General features: G+C 37.4%; 2 protein-coding genes across 6 annotated transcripts in view; both read left to right on the forward strand.

The window, feature by feature from the left end:
* The window catches only part of LOC130154299 (sodium channel protein type 1 subunit alpha), a 103,326-nt gene extending 81,101 nt beyond the window's left edge, over nt 1–22,225 (forward strand). The window contains exons 23-28 of the mRNA XM_056350277.1: nt 8,361–8,642; nt 15,659–15,712; nt 16,057–16,194; nt 17,878–17,982; nt 18,351–18,621; nt 18,957–22,225. Of these exons, the coding sequence (XP_056206252.1) occupies nt 8,361–8,642; nt 15,659–15,712; nt 16,057–16,194; nt 17,878–17,982; nt 18,351–18,621; nt 18,957–20,125 (2,019 nt within the window). The 3' untranslated portion in view covers nt 20,126–22,225. The remainder of the gene's footprint in view (nt 1–8,360; nt 8,643–15,658; nt 15,713–16,056; nt 16,195–17,877; nt 17,983–18,350; nt 18,622–18,956) is intronic.
* Nucleotides 22,226–23,893: 1,668 nt separating this feature from the next.
* The window catches only part of TTC21B (tetratricopeptide repeat domain 21B), a 38,151-nt gene continuing 35,871 nt past the window's right edge, over nt 23,894–26,173 (forward strand). For 2 of the 5 annotated variants that reach the window (XM_056349831.1, XM_056349833.1), the window contains exons 1-2: nt 23,986–24,035; nt 25,419–25,529. In XM_056349831.1, coding sequence (XP_056205806.1) covers nt 25,487–25,529 — 43 coding nt within the window. In that variant the 5' untranslated portion in view covers nt 23,986–24,035; nt 25,419–25,486. Of the gene's footprint in view, nt 24,036–24,268; nt 24,399–25,418; nt 25,530–26,173 lie in introns of those variants that run through there. The other 3 variants (XM_056349834.1, XM_056349830.1, XM_056349832.1) reach the window with 3 other exon arrangements.

Genomic DNA, 26,173 nt, shown 5'->3' on the forward strand with positions numbered 1-26,173 from the left:
TGCAGCACCCTGATTTCTCTTTGTGGGACAGAGTTATAAGAATTTCTCACAAGAAGTCCATTAAGATAAAATGGAGAGGAATAATTAATTGCAAATGAGAAGGTTTGAATAACCTGGATGAATCTACATTTTTAGATTCACCATAGTTCCTCCCTAGAATCATTATTTGGATCATGTCAAGTAGGTTGCGCTTTCTCTCACAGAAATATTTTAATTCTCATCCTCTGTTGCCTCTCAAACCAGTTCATAGCTGATCATCAAACACATGCAGGATGCTTCTTCCCAGTGTACCCATTCCAAGCTACCCAGTGAGAAAATATGTAGTTTTGAGGTGTCTTGTTAAAATATGTATTGGCAAGTAAAAGAATTATCATAATCTCTATCTCTCTTTCTTTGTTCCCTCTCTTTCTCCCTCCCCCATTCTGTCCTCATCTGCTATTGTCAGATATGTTTTACTACTTGATATAAACATTGGAAAATTGTGATAAATTTTCTTTATTAACTTTGAATAAATGTTCCCATCTACATTACTGCTGTGGGAATGCACATATACTTTATCCCTTCATCACAAAGAACTGTAATCCTTATACATCCGTATGTGGCATCCCTCTTCCATCAAGCTGTATGGATACACTCAGATGAGACAAGGTTATCTTGTGTGGGAATATTTTTCCTGTACTGCATCATCAGTTATTTTTCTTCATGGGCATCTCCAAGCCTCACACTAAGCAACTGTGGCAAAGATCCCTAAGCCTCCGCTGACGATCAGTCTTAATCCTCTGCACTGGGCGGTGTTTGGATGCTGTCTGCTGGCCCACGCATCAGGTACCTCATTGCCTTTGTGAGAGGAACATTTCGAACAGACATAGCTTCTCCTGATTTAAGCCCCATAGCCATTTCCTCCCATCCCACTGACTTTCTGCTGCATTATGACTTACAAAAGTGGTTCCTCTAACTTCAGAGAAATGCAGTACTCATCATCTGTTTTGTAGTAGGAGGGAGAACAAGAAGCTGTTATTACAGATTTTTTGTTCTATTTGGTCAGAACAAAGGGACTGCCCCAACCTCTTGTGTCACCCTGAGCCCCCTACCACCTTACAAACACCAGGTCACATGCAGGAAGGGACAGCAGGGGTGCAAGCACTGCTTTCGCATGACACTGCGGAAAATGGTCCTGTAAACACACAGTGCCTACTACACCACTGCTACAAGATGTTTACATTGCATGTATACTATACCTTGAAAAAATCAGTAATTACTGATAAATTATTTCTCCTTTTTTTATTTTTATTTTCTTTTTTATTATTATTTTAAGAAAACCAGCTGTTCCCAAGTGTTATGTTTACTGAATAAGAAAATAGTGCTTTGAATTCCAGGCTTTGGGGAATTTTAAAACAGTAGAAATTCAGATGAGATCCCTGTTTTGCCATTCAAGCGCCGGTCCCTTCAACTTTATAACTTGTTATAAATTGTTTAGGATGAAAAGGGTTTACACAAGGTTTGATTTTTGGATGGTAAATGTTAGGTTTAAAAAAGGGGAATAAAACGTTTTCTTATGCATGGATATATATAGTTAAGTATAAATCATCATATTTGGAGTAAAATATCAGAAGAAATCTTGACTTGATTTTAACTGGTATAATTCACTGTTTCACAAGGTCAAACCCATCTCCTACCCAGTCAAAAACCTCTGTCTATGAGAAATAATTAGGCCTATTTTGTTAGAGATTGTTTACACTTTATTTAGGGATAGCACATTGGTGATCGTGATCTCAGTGCTGTCTGTCACAAGGTGCTCTCACAACGAAAATGAACACAAATAGTTACTGTCAACTGGGCATTTCCAACTTAATTATTTTAAGGATTCCACAATTTTAATCTAAATTATTGAAATGTTTAAGCTCACCTTCACCCTTGTTAATCTTTGCACATACATGGATAGTAACACATTTCATCACTGAACTGGTGGATGATCTTATCATTGATGAAAATTGTATTTGCTAAAACTTTTTTCTGTTGATTTTGTTTGTTGATTAAGACTTTATCACCACTGATTACCCTACAGGTCCATGCATTTCCTCTTTTTACCTGACAAACCAAATGAGAAAATTGAAGGAATTGCACGTTTCTTAAGGTACTTCTCTTCCAGAAATCTAGTGCTGTGTCTTACATCACACTGCATATCTCCAAGGTTCCAGATTATCTTAATGTATACAGTTTTAGTAGCAAAATGCCAGAAACTACAATCTCATAAACTCGAAGCCACCTATGACCCCCAAAGTGTGAAAAGCTTACTAAGAGATACTCTGTGAGAATTTCCCTATTCTTCATAGATACACTTATGAGTTTCATCCCTGGGAACTGAGGAGCCATTCAAGCATTTTTTTGGGAAGGTACTTGAAAGAATACTTGTAAACTTTTTGCTCTAGACTATCTAGTTTTGCCTTTCTAATTACCTTTCAAAAGGGTTTGTAATAGGGCAATTTATATTTTGGATTTGGGTTTGATGTGCAATAGCAAAATCCAGGGGCTTGGGGCTGGGAGCGTGGGTTTGGTTTCTTTTTTTTTTTTTTTTTCTTTTGAACTTCTTTGATGTAGAAGTCTTCCTTCCTATCACATGGACATAAAGTACTGGGTGCATATCTCTCTTAAATTTGGTTTTCATAACAAATTTTTTGATTGCCTGTCACCTTATGAGCATCTGTCTACATTTTCATAAGCACCAGTCTTTGGAAAACATTGTTATTTGCATATAGAGAAGTTCCTATTATATGTTTCTGACTTGCCTGATAGGAACATGTGCTCATGCTTCATGATAGGTAAACTAGAAAATGTATAATATACATATGACAGAGGATCCAGTGATAGTGGAAAAGCTCAGTTAAAAGTACATCAAGGAAAGATATACATTGAATTCAAACTGCTGGACAGCTGATCTCACTCTGATAGTGCTTGGCCCATGGAGGGCCAGTGGTATGCTTATGCTGCCATAATACAAGTAAATCAGTTGATGCACCGGTTCTCTTAGAGCTGTTGAATCATGACTGCAAAGAGCAAGGGATGATAATTGTCAAGAAAGAGGTCTGTTTCAATGATTCTTTGTCCTGGACTATCAGATAGTGCTAATCTTTGTGAGTCGGGTATGGCCTTTCTTCATGGTCTCTCTCAAGTACTCTTTTGATCACCTGACTGGGAAAGTTACTGTATTCCTTATGTCTTTGCCTCCCTTGCCTCAACTATTCCACAGTTTAAGAGAGAATACACTTGTCTGTTACCTGATACCCACAACCTGGTCAAGTCATGTTGTTTTCAGCATCTTCGAGCCCTCCTTGTGTGATGTCCTCAAAGTCCTTCACTATGAGAACATGCTAAATTCAGATCATGTATGTCACCTGAGCCTCCATTCCTGTCCACTCACAGCATATCTACCTGCTCATTCCAACAATCTTACCTCTGTGGTGGACCAAGAATCTAAACCAATGGCTACTTGCTCATTTCTTCATTTTTCAGTACAAATATTCTCTCTGGCAGCTTTGTGTACATCTGAACTTTGGCCAGTTGAGCAGGGGAGATTCATGATCTCATGGCAGAGGTTTTTACCTCATACTTGTTCAAGACAAGCTAATACTCATAGCTTACTCTCAAATCCTGCCCAGTGCAGTGTCATTTGAGTCAGGAATGAATTTTCCGATTTTGCTTTAATGAGGCTTATGCTGTGTATGCTATTGTCAAACTCTCTCTGCATGCTGCTGTCTTTGACCAATTGGCTCTTCAATCTTTGTGCTGCTAAGAGAGAGATGAAGGCTTTTCCTGACAACCACCATATAGGGTCTATGACTGTGTGACAATACAGGTAGTCACTTCAAGAGAAAGAAACTTTATTTTTTTGGACATATGTACTCAAGACCACAATTTGTTCCTCTTCTCTGGAGGTCCTGAAAGCTCTCTCAGGCTTTCCCAGTCATCAAGGAATTAAGTACTGGAGGAACATGTCTTATGCTTGTTAGGGCCATATAGTATGCATAGAAGATGTGGTTTTATTTGATCCATAAAGTTCCTGGTGAAAAAAAATTATCTGGCTTTTTGTGCTTGTTATGTGAATCTCACATGAGAATGTACATGCAGGAAAAAAAAAAAAGTGATAACCATTAAATAACCTCTATAGCCTTTGATGGACTCTTTCAAACTCTGATATGAGATCTGACACATCAAATCTTTGGGAAACTTTTCCTGTTTAAGCCTATTGGCTTAAAGGAATTTGGCAACTTCCAAGGTGGAGGCATTTTAAGTTGGAAAAATGTTCCAGACATAATCCTGTCATCTTCCTTTCCATTGCAAAGATGATCACTTCCTCCTCATTTGCACCAGGGACAGAGTTTGAAACTTCTTCACAGAATCTGCAAAAGTTATGGAAAAAACCTAGTAAGTACTGCTGAAGATTGTTCCTGGTTCAGGAGGCCCTGATATATCCATTAGTCAGGTCCAGTGTAGGAATTCCTGGAAAGACTGTCTGTGACTGCTGAGGTGCCAGGATCCATTGAAGCTATTTTGCTGTGGGAATTATAATACCTATATATCTCAGTGTGTGTTTCAGATATGTATGAATCTGGTAAAGCTTACTTGTAGTCTACTTATATGGCAGGGATATAATGGTATTTTTCACAGTCCTTATTCTATACATAAGCACAGCTCTCATAGTAAATCTGATATTTTTTTTCCTGTTCCATTTTGCTGTCTTCTTTGGATAGCTGTCAAAAAGAAAAAAAAGATACAAACATCAACAACAGAAAACAACTGGACTACTAATTTGTATTGACATAATGTCATATCAGCCAGAAGATAAGACAGACAATTAGCATTGCAGTAATTCTTTTTTTCTTATGTATATATCTGATGTTGGAAGAGAAATGTTATGAAAATGTAAACATGAAAAAATTGTGTGTGTATATATATATATATATATATGAAATACTGCTTTCTTCTAGGGGAGACATGGTATGCCACAGTGATTATTTTTTTTCCTGGATGAATATCAGCTGAGATGTAAAATAGTCTAGAGCCCATTTGTCTTCGTAGGTGTCAGGTGTTGCTTCTCACTTGCACTTACTGCTGTTCCACCTACCTGAAGCTATAGGAAGGTGAACAAGCAGAATCAACTTGGGCTTTTGCAGCTTGCTCACTGGAGTCAGCCTGACCAACATCATCTCAGCCTTGAGGAAATGCATAGGTAATTTAAAAAACCAACCAAACAAACAACTGAAACCATCTTTTTCTAACTTACTAGCATTATATTCTGTATCAAGGAATAACAGAAAATAGGCACAAAAGAACAGCCCCTTTGAAAATAAAAAATGCATTTAGAATCATGTACAGCTGATCTAGATTTGAAGAATGCACAAAAATAAGAGCTGTAGTTGCTTGACATTCTTGTAACCCACTACAGACTCTTTTCAACAGGACAAGATTTACAATTTTTATTGGCTAAATTTTTAACTCATTAAGAAATGCTAATTGATCTCTTTTCTGCATTCAGTTCACTTTTCAATTGGTTCTCACTTCTTTCTGTCCATTTGCTGTAACTTATGTTTGTAGGTGTCACGTGTAAGTATGGGTGCTATCTTGGATATATATTATGTAAGCTAATGTCCTGGTTATCCTTATATACCTCAGCAATTCCCAAAGCAAATACCAAAAGAAAAAAAAAAAACAAACAAAAAAAACCCAACCCAGAAAAACCACTGATAAAGCAATTGCCTGCAACTGTATATGTTGAAGAGACTTTACAGTCAGCCGAGCAGCTGACCAGCATGTAAAAATGCAGTTTTAGATTACAAATATGATAGGGCAAAGGCTCAGCACTGGTGGGGGAAAAAAAATCAAACAAAACCAAAACGCAAACAGAAAGCAACTTCTAAAAGTTTTAATTTTCTTTTCTTCTTTTCTTAAAAAACCTTCCAGGGGGACTGGATAGCTCAAGGGGTTGGTAATAGGATACAGAGCCTTTCATCTCTAGGTCACCAGTTCGCATCCAGGCCAGGTCAGTAGTGACCAAAAATTGTTACCATTTGATGGGTTTTCAGTGACCTATATGAAATAAGTTGTTGGAACCGTTGTTAGAACAGTTGCTGGAAGCTGTTCACTTCTTATTCAAGAAGATGTGGCTGATCTTTTGGCAGTCTCAGTAGCAAGGCTACAATACCTGTTTCTTCTAAAGATGAGAGACACACTTGCCGGCATTTTGTAGAAATCTTTCTTTCTACAACCATTACCAATTCATAACTGTTGTAACAATTACCGTAGCTGTTAGCATTCTGCTGCTCATTCTGGATCTGTGCTGTGGTCCAATGGATTTCAGGGTTGTTAAAAAGGTAACTGCTACAGGCACTCAATTCATACAAAACCATTCTTTGTGTGAGCACAGGTAACCTTAATTTATTCAAGTTGCAGGACTAAATCCCTGTCTTTTGTTCTTGACATCTTTATTTTCAGTTTTTTCACCAAGATTAACCAAAGGAGTTCAGCTAGTGTAACACATCCAGAACATTTTTATGGGTGATAAAAAAGAAAAGGCAAGCATTAGCTGGCCTAGAATTTCAAAGCAGCAGTAGGACAGTGTCATAGATCAGGTCAGACTTGGAATAAATTCCAGAATAATTTCATTCCTAATTTTTAGGTTGTTCTCAGTTCCATCAGGCTAAGTAGCAACAGATTTCTTCTCCCCATGAACAGTAAAAATAATTTCCCTCACTCCTTTGAAAATTGTTTCTTATGTTCAGACTATTACTGGGACCTTGTTAGCCTTTTTAAATGCTTTTTAAAGTGCCTGCCTTATGCATACATCACCTAGGTACTTCACATTTTGTATAACAGAAATCTCAAGAAGCAAGCATGCTTCCTTTAAAGTTACCACCAAAAATAGAAGCTGCCAAGAAAAGCTAAATTTTAAAAAAAATCATGGTTTTATAATAGATAAGGAGAATTCTCCGTTAAAGAAAGGTCCAATTTCTATGGTCTGGTAATGGAGGAGGCCCTTAAAACAAGAAGAAAATATGCCCTGAAAATAACATTTCTACCTAAGATCTCCAAACAGGTTCTATTTCCTGGGCATGACATTTGCAAGGAGGAGGGTGCCAAGTGATGAGTAACACAACCACAATACTCTGCTTCCAAAGACCTTCAAGAGCCTGTGAAACACAGGTAGTAAGACTGAGCAGCTCTCAAGTTACACTGGTTGTGGAGAGACCCCCTTTATGCTGCAGAAAGCAGGGCACAAAGATGGACTAAGCTTACTACACCCCAAATATCCATGCCAGTCTTTTCCTGTCTTACTCCAGGAATTGGCTTACTGAGAATCAGAGCCCTACTATATATTTTATTTTACCTTCCTACAAGGTCCCAAAAGTTTTACAGAGAAAAGAAGTAAAATTTAAAATAAAATATAACCTGTAAATGAGATCTGGTGTTGGATGTTTAAGGAGAAATGATTGCTCAGCTATTAGCCAAACAAATATCACAGAAGTTTTGATAGCTCTGACAGACACATGTGATTAATTACAATATATATTAGAAAAATACACTTTTTATCTACGTAAGTAATTATTGACATCTTGCCTGCAAAGCGCTGAGAAGGCAACTGGCCAGAAGTAATTTCAAATGCAAAATCAAATCCCCTAAATATGTCCTTGATATATGTCCTTCTTTAGATAAATGAAGGGTATTACTGACTTAAACTCAATACATGAAACAATAAGACTGGAGCTTGAAATAAATTATGTTGATTCAAGCAGACACATATTGCAAAACTGTCTTGCTTTTCTATACAAAGAAATTAATCTTTGTTATAATCTTGCATGGAACAATAAGGCAATAAAGATATGTATTTAATTCCTGCATAATCCTTTTAATGTAGAGCTTAGTTTCTAGATTCATGGCGTTTGTGTTTTCAGCTTAAATTTCAAAGCTACGTTGATCAAATCTACTGGTTGCCATTTTTCTTTAAACATTTTTAAGCTATAATTTGATGCATTTTTAGAATTTTATTATGTCTGTATTTATATTTAACATGTTTGTCTTTTTTATATAAAACACACTATTGTCAGGCTTCATCTTATGACCACCAGGTCTTCTCTTTTGTTCTTCTTTAAATTCATTTTCTCACTTATTTTCCTTTCATTGCATATACTAATGTTAAGTATTTAAAAGAACAGTGCAATGCTACAGTTATTAATGTATTGCTTTAAAATTTATAGTATTAGTTTCTGAACAAGCATTTATTAAGCATTGGTAAAACAGTATACAAAACTTTATTGCTGTAAATATTCTTACACTCTTTTCTTTTCCCCCCTGTATTTGTGTACTAGGTGGTTGTGAATGCCCTTTTAGGAGCAATTCCATCCATCATGAACGTGCTTCTCGTTTGTCTTATATTCTGGCTAATTTTCAGCATCATGGGAGTAAATCTGTTTGCTGGGAAATTCTACTACTGTGTTAACACCACAACTGATGAAAGGTTTGAAGTCGACCAAATCAACAATTTTAGTCAGTGCGAGGAACTCATAAAAAACAATCAAAGTGCCCGATGGAAAAACGTGAAAGTAAACTTTGATAATGTAGGATTTGGGTATCTTTCTTTACTTCAAGTAGTAAGTGATCACTCTTTATATACCTCTTACTGTTTATATGTAATAGTGAGAAGCAATTCTAGGAACAAAGACAGAAGATATATTTACCTGATGATTTTTATCTGTGACTTAGTAATACCACTGCACCGATAATTGATTGCTCTTTTCATAGTAAGCAGCAAGTGGAGCCTAAGATGAATAAAAAAAAATTAGGACATCTGGCAGAACAAGTGCTATTCTTCTTATTTATACCTCCCTTAGTCATCAGCCCCTTCTAACTTGAAAAGTTTCTAGAAGTACCTAGGACTGGTATTCAGCTGTCTGAATACTTTGAGTCTTACTGTTGCTGAAAAACAAAAATCTGCATTGGTGTGATTAAGTCACAGAGAAGAATTCCAGATAGGAAATCCCATCTCGGTGATGTCGCTGCCACCAGTGCAGACTTATGTGATCTAAGAAGCAATTTCTCATTCTGAAGAGGAGTAAGAAAAAAAAAAAATTATCAGATACTATAATCTGTGAAATATTTTCACTGATACTTCTGTGCATAAGCACCTAGTGTTTATTTAGCAAAAACTGAGGGAAGAAAAGAAGGAAGAAAATATATGCAGAAAGATATTATAAGGTTATGCCTTCACTATCAAAAATTGTGTCCTCACAACACTATCTAGCTTTGTATTTTGGAGTTGCTAAAAATCTTTAGCAACCCAGCTTTAATCAAGAAAATGCTTGACTCTAACCTACATTGTGTGCGTTCAGTAACTTCTATGGGTTTTTGAGGTTACTGTCTAATTCTCCAGAATCTTAGTTTTCATATTTATATTTTTAAAGTAAGTTTCTAGCTTTTATATTGGCATAAGAAATCTCAATACAAATCATTAACATGATGCGGTGCTATTGACATGGTCCTGCACAGGGTCTAAAACAATACTTCTGAGCATTGTGAACTGCCTCTCCCAGCTAATATAGCATCTCACCTGTGAGACTGAGAATTCTGAAAATTTAAATTTCACTGTGATTAATTATTAAATTTACTGTCACATCAGGAAAGAGCAGAGAGAGACCAGCAGTATTAAAGAAATAAACTACTGAATACGATTTGATTTTGATTACAAAACTGGATTGTAATAGAAAGACTTTAAATATTTCTTTCCTCTGTCTCATTTTTTAAATCCACTGGCCTAGAATCCCCCTTGGAGTTTGCGGGGCAGAATGCTTTATTACACATGTTCAGGAGAAACAAGACATCAACACAAGTCTTTCCAAGTGGTTTGCAACTCTTCTTGCAGTAGTAACCTAGTCTATTCTGGGACAGGGATAACACCAAGTACATTTTTTCCTGGCTTTGTGGCCACAATCATGACCCCTCAGCTACTTGCAGTCACATATATTTCAGCTATGCATAGCTTATTCCATCTTCTCTTCATTGAAAAACAATAAATATTTCTTACATGAAGACTTAGATTCTTAAGTTATTGGATTTCTCTGGGAGGCAAATTGGGAGAAATCTGCCAATTGTTCTGACACTTCCAAAAGAAAAATCAGTCTAGACCTACCACGGAGGGACCCAGCTCTCATGGGAGGACAAGCCAGTTGTTTCTGCAGTATCTACAATATAGAGATTTTGCACTGATATCAAAGGCTTGCCTAATGGATGGATTTTTTCTGTGTGAGCTGTCAGTGACAACACCGCTTATTTTTTTTTGTGTTACTAATATGCTCTTAAAAACATGAGGAGATTTTTTGTTTGACATTCCAGAAAAAAATGGGGTACTCCCGACATTGCATCTTTTACAATTGGGTAAGTAAGCCACTAGTAATGATTTTGCAGTTATGGAATGATAAAAGCCCTAGGGCAGAGAAAGCAAAATATCAGCTTGATTTTCAGTTAATGCTTTAAAATGTGCAGAATCAATGGGTTTTTTTCACCTTCAAGAACATATGGAAGGCCACAATTAATAAATGTTTTAGATTCTTACATTACTTTTTCAGTCAAAGGAGACATTTATAAGGTGCTTTTCTATTTGTTATATAAAGAACTTTGGACAAGAATCTAGAACAAGATTCTAAAGCCATCATGTTCAGAAGAAACTTGAGAAGTGAACAGGTCTGTCATAACCCTAGATTTCCCTACCCTTCCTAATCAGCTTGTAGTAATAGTAAAGATGAATAAACACTAAGGTATTACTCAATTAGAGGTTTTCATTACTATGTCAGAAACAAAGATAATGCTATTGAAACTTCAGTATTTGGCCCAAAATAAGGTATAAAGGCTGAAAAATCTGATTTAAAAATCACGGTTGCAAGTGGATATGCTTTCTGTTCATCCAATCCATCATTAATGGCCTTTATTTGACATGTTAATGAAGTCATGTGGTTATCCACCTTAACAACCTCAGGCACAGACTTCTGTTTAGGTTGTGATGGACCTGAGGAAATAAACCCATGGAGGCCAATGTAATTTTTCTTATGTCAATCTCAGTGATAACTATCAGTGCATGAATTACTAATACAAGGTCCCTTTTTCAGGAAGCTAGAAAGTAACTACAGAATGCTGCCTCTTACAATCCAGTATTGTTTCCATTCTCCATTCTGCCCTCTGACTCATGCCCTTTGAGCCAATCTAAGAAGGATATTATAAATTCCTTCAGCTTTCCTGGGTTATAGGTAATACAATATAAATCTTTATTTTCTGCATCAATGAAGTTTTCTACCTGGTGTGAATACTAATGGAAGTAGTACCATTTTAATGACAAAACAAAAATCCAAATGAAAACAAGCCAAAAGAACTCCAATCCTGGTGCTGAGGACCTTATTATTCTGTGAAAGACATAAATGAGTCCCATGAACAATTTTTGGTTTGAATCATAAGGTCTTTTTAGTAGTATATGCGTCTGTATATAGCAGAAAAAAACCCTGTATTTTAAGAGTAATATAGAAAAGGAGCATAGATATCTCACACAGAAATACTCAAGAGAAGTGAGATAATTTCAGAAAGAAATATTCTAGGCTCATAAAAAAGATTAGAAATGTGTGGCAGCAGCTTTTTAAGCAAGAAGAACTCTCTGACAAGCTTTTTCATGTGTTTCCTTGGAGGCGATGGCCAATGAGTTTCTGGAATGAGGGACCTAAGCAAAGAACATAAACTAATTTTGGTTTGCATATGGTATTTTTTTCTTTTGGGGGAGGTATCTGTGTGGAAAATCTTTAGTATTGATACCAATGTTATAATGCTTTCTGTCCAAAAATACAAGCTAACAATATGTGCCATTGATAAAACCAAGTTTTATAGACACTGTTGATCAGACACCATTTTCCAGAATCCTTAAATCATTTGGAGTGTAAATATTCATGGCATCAGTCATATAAGTACACATTCTCTCTATAAGAATTTTTTTCTTCTGTGATGCAGCATAGCTCTTGTTGGTCTGTGTGGATCTGCAAACTTCTTTTTTCATTTCTGGGTCTAAAATTGCTTGAGTATTTCTCTGTTCCTAAAGAAAAGCGTCTAAGCAGAGACAGGTCTGCTGGAGAAATTCCTTTCACAGTTTTCATGCATCAATGAGTGAAGAGGAAGAGGTTGGTGTACACAGAGAGATGTGGCATCTGCCCTGATAATTTTATGGCCTTATGCCTTTTTAACTTGAAACTAGTGTTTGGATTCTTTGGTAAGTAAATCTGCCAGAGTACTGCTTTTATCCTGCTGGTAAGCATACATCCTGCTTACCGGGATAAAATATGGTAAACCAGTGGGTCTCAAAGCACAATATTATATTATTCTGCTGTTACTAATAAAGATAAGAAAAAGTACCTTGTGAAGTGTAGGGTAAAAGAATCAGAAGCTGAATTCTAGGGCTATAGGATTAGGATGGCTTCAAAGTTCCAGCAGGTTAGTATTTTAAAGCCAGATGCTATTGTAATTCCAAAAGTGAATGTGAATTTTCCTGGTGGTTATTTCTGGTAAAGAAATTGAGTGGTGAAACTCCAGCATTACTTATAACTTCATTAGAAATTATTAATCAGGGGAAAAAAGTCTATGTACTTTTAACAATAGTAAAGTAGATGGGAGGTTTTATGTTGTTTTTTCTAATGATATTTGAATCTGCATTTGAATATGTCTTTCAAATTCCCTTGGGGGGGAAAAACATTTGGAATAGATGCTGATTTCAGTTACACTGCTGTAATCTTTGAAATCAATTAATTAATCCTGATTTCATATCACTGAGAAGAAACCATATATTTTTATATTTGAATATACAAATAGGAAACTAAGAATTTGATCTCTTAGTCATATTTCTGTGTGATTTTCTATTCAGTATGCACAAATGCCCAAATAATACCTTACTTCTGTTAAAGAAAATGTGTTCCATATAAATTTAAGCCTAACATGAGCAGGCGTAAGCTTCTACTAAATGCAGTAGAGGTAATACTCACTAAATGTGATGCCTTGACACTGAACCTCCAGTTGCATATTTTGCTATTGTTCAGGTAACATATTTTAAAATTACAAGTTCTTCTGCTGAGCTGATGCTTCTGTTTTCAGAGTTAAGAAACCATTTTCTCACAGCTAAGCCCTCAACTAGTGTAAATGGTTTTGCATAATGATTATATTCACTGATGCCTACTGATTTTCAGGAAGGATTTAGCACGAAACAAATACAATGAAGGAGAATATTTTATTATTAAAATTATTTAATTTTACCTAAATTTGGGGATTGTTCTTTTCTTAATTTCTTTAGATATTTTGAACTGCAAGACAGTAATGTCATTTATATTTTTCCACCTCCTCTCTTTCCAAGTTGCCTTTTTAATAATAATAGTAGTAATAATAATAAGCACACAACAGCTCAGTTCTTCAGCTCTTTTTCTTAGTACAAGCTGAAATGTACTGTCAGTTTATAAAAGAGTACTTTACTAATGATGGCAAAGCTTAGTATTTTTAAATTACTTGGTGTTTTTTTCTCTTCACTGTAGTTAGTCTAGGCTACATAATTCCATTTACAGAAAACAATAATTCCACTTTGCCTGGAGGATGATATGCAAGGATCATCGTGTGTCTGAACCTGAGGCAACGGTGCACACTTTGCAGAAGAGCCACTCCTTAATTTGTATCATCTTTCTGATGTAAAAGTATGCCCATTATTTGCATTTAGTGTTTCAGGTTGAGCAGCTGATTTCAACTGAAGTTATGACATTCCAGGTAATGTACCAAGACAGAAACAAAAGTAGCACCTGTAGGATGTGAAGTAATCATCCTTCCCTATTTAGCCCTTGTAAGACCTCAGCTGAAATACTAAGTCTGGTTTTGGTTATGATTTCAAGAGCTGAACTAGTGGAAGAAAGCTTAGAGAAAAATAATGAGAATGATCAGAGTTCTGGAAAACAAGGTCTACGTGGAAAGACAGAAGGAAGTGATCACAGCCTAAAGAAGAAAGACAGTAACAATCAGTTTGCAAATAAGTAAAGCGTACTGCACAAAGGATGATTGGTACTCTGTTTTCTAGATATGCAATGATTATGAGAAGTGACAGTCTTAAATGCTACAGAAGGATTTAGATACTAGGAAATAATAAAGACAAGGGCCAGAAGAAATACTTTTTATGAGATTGCGGAGTGTCTGTCATTAAAAGTCTTTGAAAACAGGTTAAACATAAATTAGGAATTCCATTTAAAAAAAAAGCTGATCCTACCACTCCTAATCCCTTGCAGTCCAAATATTCCCCAAGGACTTTAAATTCTTCAGCTGAGACTTCTACTTGTTCCAGATTTATTGGTCCTCTGATACTACACCTTGATTTCACCATTGTACTGTAAATTGCCCGAACTTCCTACTTACTATGTTGGCCCCAGGAGGTGAAAGTTATTGCATCCTGGATTTGTATCTCAGGATAATCATGCTCTTTTTAGTTTTCCAGTTTCAAAAGTGTAAGGGACCTCTTTTCCTTTAAGAAAATCATTCCTTCTCATTTTAAGTTCACTTCAGGATGATGTCAGCTGCTTTGTATGCTGCATAAACAAAGCCTTTTTGAAACCACCACTAGAAATGAAACCTCAGGATGATGGAGGTACAGCACGAACCATGGTTGAAGAGAGCTCCATTCCTGACTTGTTTCTGCGACTGGTCTTTATGGCAAGGAATATGAAGCAACCAATGATCTGCAGCCTTGTTTAGCAAAATTATAATAGGGATTAAATTACAGAGAGCTATCTCACTTCTTTGTTTTATTCTGGGCACAACTGGATTAAAAACTGAGGAATTTCTACTTGGAGGTGTTGCCTAGTCAAAAAAAGAACTATTTGCTACAACAGAGAAAATTACTTTCGGTTTTGAGCATTCAGGTGAAGCAATCTACACCTCACTATCAAATATAAAAAATTTACAGATTTCGGGCAGAGGAAATTGTTATAAAAGTTCACTAAATGCTCGACCTATGAGGCACATTAAGTCTTTCATGCACATAAACCAGATCTTCTTCTTACAAGTTTATGCCAGAACATATCTGAGGGATCTAGCCTTTGTAAAACACAATCCAATATATTTAAAGTGAAAATAGAATTAGTAATCAGGTAATGACTTTCAAAGTAGAGCAAAATCAAAATTCTGATTGATAGGAAAATACATTTTCTGAGCTGATCAAATTTTTGGTTCCCTTTCGTTGCCGCTTTTCTGACTGATTGGAGAAGGAGGGACTACACATCAGTCTTCATTGGTGGCAACTCAGTTACATAAGGCTGTTTTGCAGCTGACATGACTTGATCAACATTTAGTCCACTAAAATGATACTGCATTCTATCATTTGTGATAATTAATTAGAAATAAGTTAATTACAGTTACTGCTTAGAATATTCATATATAGAGACAAAATAGAGGGATACACAGCAGTGTATCCTATGAGCAGCTGTGAAGAAACCCGAGATGAAATTATCTAGAAATCTCATGTTATGCTAATTATTCCTGATGCTGTACTCAGTTGCTGGAAATAATTATATGAATTGTCTTCAAGCTCTGTGCTTAAAAGGTTGTGTACTGTTTACAGGCTACATTTAAAGGCTGGATGGATATTATGTACGCAGCTATTGACTCGAGAGATGTAAGTACTGGAAATATTTTAAATTGTCTTTTCTTCTTGAGGTCCGTCTATCAACAAGTGTATATTTATATATCTTCCAAAAGCAATTAATATCCTTGCAATAGAATGAAACAAAATTGAATTAACTAATATGACATTCTGCTGTAACAAGTTGTGGAAAACTGAATGCAAACTGCAAGACGCTGTCAGTAATAGGTGGACTGGACAAAATACATTGATATAAGTGACAGGAGTATTGTCCAGACACAAAATATTATGGACATTTTGCACAAGGTTGCCACTTGTTTAGTTGAAATTTTCACATGAAATCTTAGGAATGATATTTCACTTCTTTTTTTTCTTAGGTATTAATGCAACCCAAGTATGAAGACAACCTGTACATGTACTTGTATTTTGTCATCTTTATCATTTTTGGGTCTTTTTTCACCCTAAACCTTTTCATTGGTGTAATTATTGATAACTTCAATCAGCAAAAAAAGAAGATAAGTATTGTTTCATTTCTCTTCTAAAGATATTCTAAAATACTGCATTTTTGCAGGTGCATGATATACACCCAAGGTTTGTTCGAAACTGAACTGAGAAAGCTGAAGTATATTAGCATATAAAATCTTACTAAGATGTAATATACATTAATGTCATAAGAATTTACATTGTAATGAATGGGACAAACCCTTCTGTTTTCAATGTCCAGTTTAATCTTCCTCAAATAATCTGCTTTTCCATGCCTAAACTTCACGGAATCTCCTTTTATGATTAGACCCCTGATTTAGGCCTCTACATTAAACCTCTCATAATCTCTTGACATTTTTCTTCTTGATTTGTAGTGATTCTATCAGCGTGAAAAAAAATAGCTACATGGTTATGAAAAATAAAGCATTATTTCATCATACTAATACATATGCTGTTTTAGTGATCCCAAGTCTTCAAGTTCTATTTTATGGAACTGAATGATCTGAAACTATTCAGAACAGGAGTGGTTTGTAACTGTCTTGGGGCCTTTTTTTATTGTGTCATAGTACAGATGTAGATAATTTCACTGGTACAGCTGGTCTGAGTATCAGATGCTCATTTTTAAATTGTTTTCTGTAAATAGATTAGGTATTGAAACCTGAAGAACTACGCTATAGCTGAAAGCAGCTATTAATTGCTAGTTTATTTTTACCTTACTGGACTTCATCACTTTTTTTGGTTTTGTTACTAATGAGAGATGCTAGGTAAGATTTTTGGAAGCTGCACATGCTAGAGGCATAGAGGTATATGGTTAGGGAGCCTGTCCAGTGCACAGTGCATGCATTCTTATGTCTTCAAGATTCCCAAACACTCACCTACAAGACCTGCATCCAATCCTATGTGTTCATAGACATTCCTGGAGTTACATATATTTTCTCCAGGAAAAAATGTACTTCAAGAAACACGTGGAGTCTGATGGGTTTTCGTTCAAGCTGTCTCTGTAAGAAACTTTTCTTACAGAGAAAGTTACTAGAGGCAATGGATTTTGGTTGGGTTGCCATGAAAGACCCATAATTCTCTCTTTAGCTTTACTGTCAGACTCCAAAGGCCAGTTTTGGCTTTTGCAAATGGGAACATCATTGAACATGGAAGCTAATAAAGATAAAAGACTTAAAAGAGAACATTTTTCTGTTAACAGTGTCAAGAGCTCAGTTTCTCCAAAGTCTGATAATACATCTCAAAAAACTTGAAGACTTTAAGACCCAATGCTAATCTTGTGATTGCTAAACTAGAGATACCTAAAGCACCAACACATTCGTGTACTGAAAACCTGACTTTGTCTACTTCCTTTGTTTCACTAAAATCACAGTTCAAGAGTGACAGTAGTGAGCAGCTCAGGCCATCTGAGTTTATCTCAGATGCTTTTTTCTGTATCTCTACCTATAAATGAAAAGATGTACTGAAAAGGATTTTTTAGAGTTCAAGGGAAATACCTGTAGAAAAATGTTGCATTACTGGTTTCTGTGAGATGGATGTCCAGACAACTAAATGCTTAGACTGCAGACAGCTGCATTTGATAGCTAAGAGATTTTTGCCAGTTCAGGCTTCTGCATTTTCATGAACTAACTAAATAAATAAATCAGATTTCTCTTTGAGAGTTTCTTCGACACTGCATATAAATGTGATTATAACCAGTTTTGATTTCATGTGTTTACTTTGGAGGTCAAGACATATTTATGACAGAAGAGCAGAAGAAATACTACAATGCAATGAAAAAGCTGGGATCCAAAAAACCACAAAAACCTATACCAAGACCAGGGGTAAAATTATTTGTACACATCGGACCAATAGCTATTTACAAACAATCTTTTTATTGATATAGAGAGAGCAGAAATATGCCTATGTGAAAATTATCATTAACTAGTGTATCAGTCAGGAAACATGGAAAATGAAAAGAGTAAAAAAAAAAATAAATTCTCCTTTGCAACCATTGCATGTATGAATATACAAACAAAGGAGGCTGAAGTAAGCTGTTGTATTCACTTTGACCACTCTACTTAAATCACTAGTCACATTTTTATTGAAGTCTCATAGGCCTTACCACATGTGTCTTTCTGCTTTGTTCTAACAGGAAAAGAAAAACAACTGCAGTTTGTACTGGATGTTTCTTTTTTTCTTTTCTCCTCAGAACAAATTCCAAGGCATGGTCTTTGATTTTGTGACACAGCAAGTATTTGACATCAGCATCATGATTCTTATTTGTCTTAACATGGTTACCATGATGGTAGAAACTGATGACCAGAGTGAAGAAATGGAAAATATTTTGTACTGGATAAACCTGGTGTTTATAGTTCTTTTCACTGGAGAATGTGTCCTGAAATTAATTTCACTTCGCCATTACTATTTCACTATAGGCTGGAACATTTTCGATTTTGTAGTTGTCATCCTTTCAATAGTAGGTATGTCTTGTTTATTAAACTAAAAAGTTGGTAAAACAAATATAGGGTGAACTTTTACTTGTATACAGCTATATGGCAAAGTTTACAAATAAATCATGCAACTTTTCATTTTAACTAATACTTTACCTAATCCAGCCATGAAAACTGTTACCGTCATTCAACATATGTTGCATGTTCACATATAACTGTTACAACAGAAATCATGCATGTGGAATCTACATAATATTTTTAATTGCTACATAGAGCCACAAATTTTAAAGCTATTTTTCTAAATTGCTACCATGATATGGAGATTAAGTGGTACTGAGTCTTGGTTTTATTTTTTTCTGTCTTAGGTATGTTTTTAGCTGAGATGATTGAGAAGTATTTTGTGTCCCCCACACTATTCAGAGTCATCCGACTTGCCAGAATCGGTCGAATCCTGCGCCTCATTAAAGGCGCTAAGGGAATCCGCACTCTGCTTTTTGCTTTGATGATGTCGCTTCCTGCTTTGTTCAACATTGGCCTGCTGCTCTTCCTGGTCATGTTTATCTATGCGATATTTGGCATGTCCAACTTTGCCTATGTCAAGAGGGAAGCTGGTATAGATGACATGTTCAACTTTGAAACGTTTGGCAACAGCATGATCTGCCTCTTTCAAATTACCACGTCTGCTGGCTGGGATGGTTTGCTAGCCCCAATTCTTAACAGTGGGGAGCCAGACTGTGACCCTAACAAAGCTCACCCAGGGAGCTCCGTTAAAGGCGACTGCGGCAACCCTTCCGTTGGGATTTTCTTCTTCGTCAGCTACATTATCATATCGTTCCTGGTAGTGGTGAACATGTACATTGCTGTGATTTTGGAGAACTTTGGTGTTGCTACTGAAGAAAGTGCTGAACCCTTGAGTGAGGATGACTTTGAGATGTTCTATGAAGTCTGGGAGAAGTTTGATCCTGATGCAACACAGTTTATGGAATTTGAGAAATTGTCTGACTTTGCAGCAGCACTTGAGCCTCCTCTTCATCTACCCAAACCAAACAAAGTCCAGCTTATTGCAATGGATCTGCCCATGGTAAGCGGTGACAGAATTCACTGCCTTGACATCTTGTTTGCTTTCACAAAGCGTGTTTTGGGGGAAAGTGGGGAGATGGATGCCCTCAGAATACAGATGGAAGATCGGTTTATGGCATCCAATCCTTCAAAAGCTTCCTATGAACCAATTACAACTACATTAAAACGAAAACAGGAGGAGGTATCTGCTGTCATTATTCAACGGGCTTATAGACGTCACCTTTTAAAACGAACAGTAAAACAAGCTTCCTTTATCTATAACAAAAACAAAGCTGAAGGAGGTGCTGGTCAGGGTGTGAAAGGTGAAATCCTTATTGACAAGTTACATGAAAACTCATTTACAGAGAAAACTGATATAACCGCATCAACAGCAGTTTGTCCACCTTCTTATGATCGCGTAACAAGGCCAGTCAAAGAAAAGCATGAAAAGGAAGACAAAGATGTTCAGAAATAAAAGCAAATAGCAAGAAAATCATCTATGTGCAAAATAGTTTGTAGCCTGTAGGAGATCATGTGTTTGTGTCAACAGGACTCCTGCTGGAGGTCTATGCCAAACTGACAATTTTTACAAATATACTGTACATTAAAGGTCAGTGCCTATCCAAAAGACAGTGACCCCTTGTCAGTGACTGTGACTGTGATACGGGGAAACAACCTTGACAGGAGGTTACTGTTCTCACTACCAGCTGACACTGCTGAAGAGGAGAGAAAAAATGGCTACTCAGACTGTAGGGACCAGTTAAAGGGGTGCAAACCTTTAAATTTGTGTGTTTAGCATAAAACAATACGGTAACTGTATCCACTGTTTGCATTTCAACTGCCACATACGCCATATTTTTAAAAAATCTGTGTTGGTGGATTCATCTTATTTTTATTCATATGTTGTTTATTATATGTGACTATTTTTGTAAAAGGGGGCTTCTGCTGGGGAAGGGGGTAAGTACACCTTTAGAGGTACAAGGGCCAGGTGTTCTATTATGCGACTAATACACACACAGAAAAGATCTGCATGAAGGCATGCTGCACTTATAGATCACGCATGAAAATAACATTGTCACAAAGAACAACAGATTTTTTTTTTTAGCACAGTGTTTCTGGAAAGGAAAAATAAATTTTGAGGTGCTTAATTAATGTATTCATGTTGTATCATGTCCAAACAAGTCTTGGTATGCCTGTAAAGTCCCCTGTAACTCACAAGAACAGTAGACATGGATTATTTTTTGCACAGACCATTAAGTTTCAGAAAGTGCAAATTTCTTTGTAGGTCTGGAGTCACAGATTTTGTCTTTGTCAAATGTCTTTCTGCATACAAATACTAAATGAATCTGCCTCAGCCCTCCAAATTGATCAAAAAGAGCCCTTTATAAAGTTGTTCTGCTTTATCCTGCAGTATTGTTTAGCCATCTTCAACTCTCAGTAAGGCTGATGTTGTTGTACATGTCAATGAAGAGCCCTCTGCTATGTACATAGTAATTTTTAACCTGTGGTGCATGTTTGAGCAAACAGATAATGACCTTAGCACATTTATTGCATCAAATATGTACCACAATAAGTGTAGTGTGCAAGCATTCAACAGGTAAAATTATGTATTATCTACCATTATAGATAGTTTGGATGCTATCAGTGCATGTTTATATTGCCTATGCTGCTGTTCCTTTGACTGTCCAGGATTCTTAAATATGGGAAGCCATACGTCAGAGCTAAGTGAATAAACTACTCAACAAGACCTCATTCCTCCATACCATTAAGCAATATTTTGCAGCTACTTAGGAGCTTATTTGTTTTAAATTTTTGAATTTTCAGTGAAAAGCATATAGGGTATATCCAAACTGTACAGACATGTTGAAAACTACTAAACCTGTTGAAAATAATATTAGGATTTTATAAGCAAATATAAATATTGTAAAAATCATTTTATTTTATTTTTCAGCATTATGTACATAAAACAAGAAGTGAATTTTATCTTCGGGTTGATGTCACACCATTTTTGTTACTTTCTGTCCATAGCACTTTTTCACAGAAGAACTTCAGAGAACAAGATATAATTAAGAGAATGGATAGCTGTAGGTTCTTATTTTTTACAATATTTGCAAACATGTCAATACTTTATGTGAAGTAAGTTCATAATTTGCTTCTAAAAATCTACAGCTTTTTGTAGTTGGGAAATGGTGTAATGTTCAAATTGAATGTCTAAGCAGTGCCTGCATCATAAGTTTTCATATACAAACTTTCTTGCACAGAGTCATTAATCTTTTCTCATATTTAATCACAGATTATTTTTTTTTTTTATTCATGCTGCACTAGAACAGTTCTAAACGTTGTCTTGGGTCCACAATATTTTTTCACAAAGAGAAAGTAGCAAAATTGTATAATCCAACACATCAAGACATTTTGTTTCTTACGCAGGAAAATTAAGTATAGATTACTTTTATTAAAATTATTGACTAATACTGTATTAGTGAACTGCATGCAGGAAAATGCTACTATTACCCTAACTGATGCTAAAGAACATTATTAATGCGCCAAAATAATAAAGATTACATTTTTTATTGTATGTTCTTTTTGTCTTTATTACCTGACATTAATATAAAAAAGGTACGCTTCTAAAACCACAGAATGAGAGGATACTGAAAACCTTCACAGCCAGCTACACTGTTCTTCCACATAAGCAAATCCTTGGGACTTGCTTCTTAGTGGCCAACTAGGAATTTCTAATTCAATGCGTGTTAGACACTGAGCATGATGATTCTAGTCTTGTTCTGAGCAACTTGGTAAGTTCCTGCAGCAGCGCCTTGCAGTGGGGTACTCAACCGTCAAATACCAGAGCTGCCCTGAGTGTGCCCCGGGAGGCTCAGAGTATTTACAGGAATGAGCAGGAGCATTCATGAGTTTACAAACGTATCATTACGTTCTTGCCAATGCAGAAACAAAATTTCATAGCATCGTCCCTGAAATGCGTCACAAACGTTCTGAGGGAGGAAAATGTTTCTCCTTCAAATTGTTCTGAAAGGCATTATGACAAAAAAGTCTAAAATTTTTCTAGAAAGCTGTATCAAAATGAAAAGATCAGTATTTTCAGATTAATATGTAGACAAAATATGCCTCAAAAGACTACCTTCAGAAGTAAATAAATTATTCACAAGCTAACAAGAATAATAGTCTGCTTCAAAAATAAGGTAGTAAATGGAATAATATTTTTTCGTGTTCTATACACAGCTTTTCAAACTTTGCTTTCCTCAAGGAAACAGTTTGAAGATAAATGAGAAGTATGGCGGCGTCACTGCAGCTCACAGGCCATGGCCACACACAACGCCCATTTCTCACACCTGCTTTAGGTTTTCAGTGTTACAGGAGCCAAAATGTTACTTCAGAATAAGTAACACGTCACTTAAATATAATGGGACTTTTTGAGGATCACCTTGGCCAACAAGGAAAACCAAACACGCTTACATATGGCTTCTTTGGCACCGTCCCAACACTGGGGACAAGGAGCGTGTAACGGAGTAGTGCCACATGCCACAAATTCCTCAGGGAAGCTTACTCTGAGCACCCTCTGCTAAAGAACTGGCTTCACCCACCAATTCAGAGCAAGATGGGTTCACCTCCTTGCACTAAATGGCATTATCGACAGCTCTCATGTTGGATGGACAACACAGCCACTCTAAAGGAATGTTATTTAGCAAAGGTTGTTTGTTTCTGGTGTCTAGAGACAATGGCTCAGAACGCTTTCGTCTCCAGGGGGAAACCTGAATTTCAGTAGTCTTTGTGACTCTGTAATTCCCTATGAGGAAAGAACGGGGGGGGAGCTTTCCCTACTTGATTTTACCCCACTGTTATTTCATTTCTACAAAGAAGCTTCACATAACTTGAAGTGCTCGGTATTAAGATACATTGTATCATATGAAGTGTGGCACTTCGTCCTATTTCCAGCCAAAACCCTAAAGAAAAGAAACAAATTCCTGAGGGTTTCCATTCGGCCTTCAGGCCGGGACAGGCCCGCTGGTGTGAGCACCCCTGTGGGAGAGCCGCCGAGCCAGCCCGTTTCCGCCGACAGAGGGCGCGCATGCCCCCAGCCAGCACCGCCCGCCAATGTGCGCTCAAGCCCTCCCCCTCCGCCTCGCACCCAATGGTACGAGACCACCTTGCGGCTGGTCCCGCCCCCCTCTCCCGACAGACGCGCGCGTCCCGGCATTTCCCACAAGTTTTAGTTCCCGTATCTCTCCCGCCTCCTTCCCCGCCAAGCCAATGGCAGTGGGCGCTCCTGCCAGGCAGCCAATGGCGGCGTGCTGCCGGGCTCCACTTCGCCCTTCCGGAGCCCCCGCCATCGGCGCTGGGTAGCAACGATGGATGTTGAGGTGCAGCAGGTGTGCGCTGCCGCCGGGCGCCGTCCCGTCCCGGGCCTCTCCGCGGGCGTGGGGAGGGGCTGGGACAGGGCCTGGGGCCGGCGGGGGGCGGCCGCCGGAGGGGGTGGTGGAGCCTGGGGCGGGAGGGCGAGCGGCCGGGCGGGGACGGTCTGGGACGGTGGGCGCGGGCTCCGGCTCCTGCCGTCCCGGGCTGAAGCGTTTGCAGGGGTGAACCGAGGCCGCCTCTCCCGCAGGCGCTGCTCAATTATTACTGCCAAGAGGGCTACTTCCACCATGTCCGGGCTGCGGCGGACGAGGCGCTGGGGCGGCTGGGCAGCGACCCGGTGTTCCTTTTCTTCCGAGCCTACGGCGCGCTGAGGGCAGGTAAGGCGGGGCTGGGGGGCTGCTCGGTGTGCCCCGGCCCTCCGCCGCCACGCGAGCGCAGGGGATCCCTGCGTCACAAAAGTCGGTCTTTAGTCTCCTACACAGAAAGAATGTAATGTTATGGAGTCTGAATGTGGTCCACCACGGCTTTCCACGGCCCCACCTGCCCCCCGCAGTTTGAATCTGATCTAGACCACATAGTGCTGAAGTCAGAAATAATAAGTTTGTTTTTTTTTTTTTAATGGTTGCATGAGTGTGGGACAGGTAAACGGGTTCCCTGGCGGGAATTTAAGCTCTGCCCAAATGCCTATTGCATTGCAGTGTAGAGATAAATTTACTTGTTCCAGTTTATATCTTGTCCCTTCGATGCAGCTGTATCCAATTTTTTTTATCCATCTGCCTCAGAGGACCTTGACAGCTCATACCTATTGGGAGGATCTTTGTGTACATTAAATTGTTTTGAAAAGTTTATTTCACTAAATCTGGATTTCAGGGATGTCACAGAATACGAACAAGTAACCCAAAGTGGGGGAGAGCTGTGGCAGTAGGCTAGGAAGGATTCAAGAGATGTTTGAGGTGGTGTATCTGTTCCCAAATGCACTGCCTTTTTTTGTTTGTTTTACAGTCACATGTTCCTATTTTTTGAGATATTGTCTCTTCTGTTGATGTTCAAAAGATTTGCACAAACAAGGCACAAATCCTGGCTATATAAAGAAAAGAGCTGCTCTGTGCCCTGTGTAAAACAAATAATAAAGATGATTTTCATCTTTATGGCAGTTGGCAGAACTAGCACACAACTCCTTTCAAGTTCTCTGCATTGAGATGCTTTTTTCTTTCTTGTGTCTGAAAGACTTGCACAAACAAGTGAAAATGAATGTGTGAATAATGAAGGAAGTTATGAAGAAAGTTATCAAAAACACAGAAGAAAAGACAGAGGAAAAAAAACTGTCAGATTGACATTTGATGTTGACAGTCTCTCTTGAAAAATATTATAGCCTACTCTGCACTTGTTTCCACTAGGTGACATCCAAGAGGGTATTCGACAGTTGGAGGCTATTAAAAACAAACAGGAGGTGTCACTTTGTACAATGATGGCTCTGATTTATGCCCATAAAAAGAGCCCTAATCCAGGTATGCTCATTAAGACAATACTGCTTCATGTTTATACAGCTGTGTGTGAGAAATCTGAGAGCTGTAGACTAATTCTGCCTAATTTAAAAAGGTATACTCTTAACTTCGCATTTGATACAGTATCTAGCACTGAACTGAGTGATGCTTATCAAGATTGTAAAGAGAAATACCAAAACACAGAACTGTTAAGAGTAAGACTCAATGTTATAATAAAACACTTGAAAAAAGATATCTGACTTGTCTACCATGATGAAAAAACCCCTGCATTCAACTTCCTGTGGTGGTTGTTCTCTCTTGTCTGATATCAGTAATTCTGAGCAGAACTGCAATATAAGAAGTCATTAAAGCTGTACCTTTTTATCTTGCAAGTTATCCTGATCTTAGAAATGGAGACAAGAATTTTATGAACATCAGTATTCCTTTCTCCAATCTAAAAACTGTGGTTATTTTGGTAAGGATTATATTCTCAAAACCACAGTTGGTTTATCAGGTAAACTGAGTTGTCATGCAACTATTGCCCTGGTATTTTCCTGACTGTAGATCTATAACTGTTACTGACAATTTTGTTAACCAGTATGATGTGAAACAGTTCTGACTAATGACATCGTTCTTAATTGAGTCCTCGAGGATTGATACTGTAGAGC

This window comes from Falco biarmicus, chromosome 8, assembly GCF_023638135.1.
Source record: "Falco biarmicus isolate bFalBia1 chromosome 8, bFalBia1.pri, whole genome shotgun sequence".
In the NCBI taxonomy this organism is placed as follows: domain Eukaryota; kingdom Metazoa; phylum Chordata; class Aves; order Falconiformes; family Falconidae; genus Falco; species Falco biarmicus.